Source organism: Nanorana parkeri, unplaced genomic scaffold, assembly GCF_000935625.1.
Source record: "Nanorana parkeri isolate BGI_ZX_2015 unplaced genomic scaffold, ASM93562v1 scaffold4289, whole genome shotgun sequence".
NCBI classification, from domain to species: Eukaryota; Metazoa; Chordata; class Amphibia; order Anura; family Dicroglossidae; genus Nanorana; species Nanorana parkeri.
This window is the reverse complement of record NW_017310552.1, coordinates 14,268-17,417: the sequence shown is the minus strand read 5'-3', so window position 1 is coordinate 17,417 and position 3,150 is coordinate 14,268. Positions and strand designations below refer to the sequence as shown.

Genomic DNA, 3,150 nt, shown 5'->3' with positions numbered 1-3,150 from the left:
GGAGAAGAGACGAGGAAGGGGAAGGAGAAGAGAGGGGAAGGGGAGGGAGAAGAGACGGGGAATGGGTGGAGAAGAGACGGGGAATGGGATGGAGAAGAGACGGGAATGGGATGGAGAAGAGACGGAGAATGGGAAGGAGAAGAGATGGGAATGGGATGGAGAAGAGACGGAGAATGGGAAGGAGAAGAGACGGGAATGGGATGGAGAAGAGACGGAGAATGGGAAGGAGAAGAGACGGGAATGGGATGGAGAAGAGACGGAGAATGGGAAGGAGAAGAGACGGGAATGGGATGGAGAAGAGACGGAGAATGGGAAGGAGAAGAGACGGGAATGGGATGGAGAAGAGACGGAGAATGGGAAGGAGAAGAGACGGGAATGGGATGGAGAAGAGACGGAGAATGGGAAGGAGAAGAGACGGGAATGGGATGGAGAAGAGACGGAGAATGGGAAGGAGAAGAGACGGGAATGGGATGGAGAAGAGACGGAGAATGGGAAGGAGAAGAGACGGGAATGGGATGGAGAAGAGACGGAGAATGGGAAGGAGAAGAGACGGGAATGGGATGGAGAAGAGACGGAGAATGGGAAGGAGAAGAGACGGGAATGGGATGGAGAAGAGACGGAGAATGGGAAGGAGAAGAGACGGGAATGGGATGGAGAAGAGACGGAGAATGGGAAGGAGAAGAGACGGGAATGGGATGGAGAAGAGACGGAGAATGGGAAGGAGAAGAGACGGGAATGGGATGGAGAAGAGACGGAGAATGGGAAGGAGAAGAGACGGGAATGGGATGGAGAAGAGACGGAGAATGGGAAGGAGAAGAGACGGGAATGGGATGGAGAAGAGACGGAGAATGGGAAGGAGAAGAGACGGGAATGGGATGGAGAAGAGACGGAGAATGGGAAGGAGAAGAGACGGGAATGGGATGGAGAAGAGACGGAGAATGGGAAGGAGAAGAGACGGGAATGGGATGGAGAAGAGACGGAGAATGGGAAGGAGAAGAGACGGGAATGGGATGGAGAAGAGACGGAGAATGGGAAGGAGAAGAGACGGGAATGGGATGGAGAAGAGACGGAGAATGGGAAGGAGAAGAGACGGGAATGGGATGGAGAAGAGACGGAGAATGGGAAGGAGAAGAGACGGGAATGGGATGGAGAAGAGACGGAGAATGGGAAGGAGAAGAGACGGGAATGGGATGGAGAAGAGACGGAGAATGGGAAGGAGAAGAGACGGGAATGGGATGGAGAAGAGACGGAGAATGGGAAGGAGAAGAGACGGGAATGGGATGGAGAAGAGACGGAGAATGGGAAGGAGAAGAGACGGGAATGGGATGGAGAAGAGACGGAGAATGGGAAGGAGAAGAGACGGGAATGGGATGGAGAAGAGACGGAGAATGGGAAGGAGAAGAGACGGGAATGGGATGGAGAAGAGACGGAGAATGGGAAGGAGAAGAGACGGGAATGGGATGGAGAAGAGACGGAGAATGGGAAGGAGAAGAGACAGGGAATGGGAAGGAGAAGAGACGGGGAATGGGAAGGAGAAGTGACGGGGAATGGGATGGAGAAGAGGCGGGGAATGGGATGGAGAAGAGACGGGCAATGGGAAGGAGAAAAGACGGGGAATGGGAAGGAGAAGAGACGGGGAATGGGAAGGAGAAGAGACGAGGAATGGGATGGAGAAGTGACGGGGAATGGGAAGGAGAAGAGATGGGGAATGGGATGGAGAAGAGACGAGGAATGGGAAGGAGAAGAGATGGGGAATGGGAAGGAGAAGAGACAGGGAATGGGAAGGAGAAGAGACGGGAATGGGAAGGAGAAGAGACGGGGAATGGGAAGAAGAGATGAGGAATGGGAAGGAGAAGAGACGGGGAATGGGATGGATAAGAGATGGGGTGCAGGTTGGAGACTGCACAGTGTCATGTGCCTCCATATCATGTGACACCACCATTGTGTCATGTGACGAATGCCAGCATGCCAAGTATGGCTGTCATGTGACCACTGGCAGCAACAATATGTGGTATTATGGGGTGCTCGGAGCCATGACAGAACGCTGAAACGAACAGACATTATTCACAAAATAGAGAATATCACCTGGACAGAAGAGCTGACACTCTATAATGTCTGTGTCCATTCCAAAGGAGCTCCTCACTGACACTTCCGGGATGGTCTGTGCAAACACCGCGAGATCAGCGCCTGGCCCGTGCACACTGCGCATGCGTGCCGTCCAAGTCGACCCGCGGCTACTGCACATGCGTGATATCTGTAAGGGGCGAGGCGATTAAGCATGCGCAAGATTTATCGGGTGAATGACATGTTTTGGGGCACATAGAGATCGTGTGTTCGGTGTATATAGAGTAAATTGTCTTTCTTATCGCTCTCGGTGCACCCACAGCGCAGCTCTGACTTCCTCTTTCTAACCCTCAGAGTTTGCGGCGCTTCGGTTTTTCTCTCTAATTGGTTGTAACGCCCCGGCTCTCTTTTGTGATTGGTTGAGAAGGTGACGCTGTCAAGAGCCGGATTGGCCGAGGCTCAGCGCTTGCCCTGTGATTGGCTGGCTCTAGGTGGAGGCTTCCTGTGGCCGCCATCTTGCTGTCAGAGTGTGCGGAAGCCGCTCCCAGATCAGTCATGGCGGCTCGACTCCCGGCCTGTGTGGTGGACTGCGGAACCGGGTAAGCGGGGGCGGGATATCGGGTGTGAGGGGGCACACTGGACCTGAACGGGAGGCGGACAAAATAATGGAAACCCCTGAGTATGGACGGGCCGTCACTCTCGGTCTACCATGAAATGTGTGGTCACCAGTACTGAGCTGTGTGTGATGTGCAGCAGAGTGGCCAGAATAATGGAACCCCTCCCGTTCACTGACCTATGGCGGAAGACGTTGTAGGGTGACACCTGCCATGGCATTTCCAGTTTGGGGGGTAGGGCAGCAGGGGTTCCTTCCTGTGATCCTCCTTCATTTTTGGGGTGTTTTCCCTCTGACACGTCTGGGGGGGATGACGGCGGAGCTTGTCTCCTCATGTGACGGAGTGTATGGCGCCGCTGCCCCCTCAGTGATTGAGAAGCGGCGTCCATCGTCCTCCTCACCACCGACACAGATTCCGCTGAAGGGTTTCATTTCAGTGTCTGGAGGATGATGGGACCCAGTACCGCCCCCCC

At 54.3% G+C, this 3,150-nt stretch overlaps 1 protein-coding gene across 1 annotated transcript in view; it reads left to right on the top strand.

Moving 5' to 3' along the window:
• Positions 1-2,516: 2,516 nt before the first annotated feature.
• LOC108803824 (actin-related protein 3) overlaps positions 2,517-3,150 on the top strand; it is a gene marked incomplete at its 3' end in the record, with an annotated part of 14,895 nt that continues 14,261 nt past the window's right edge. The window contains exon 1 of the mRNA XM_018575624.1: positions 2,517-2,663. Within this exon, the coding sequence (XP_018431126.1) occupies positions 2,620-2,663 (44 nt within the window). The remainder of the gene's footprint in view (positions 2,664-3,150) is intronic.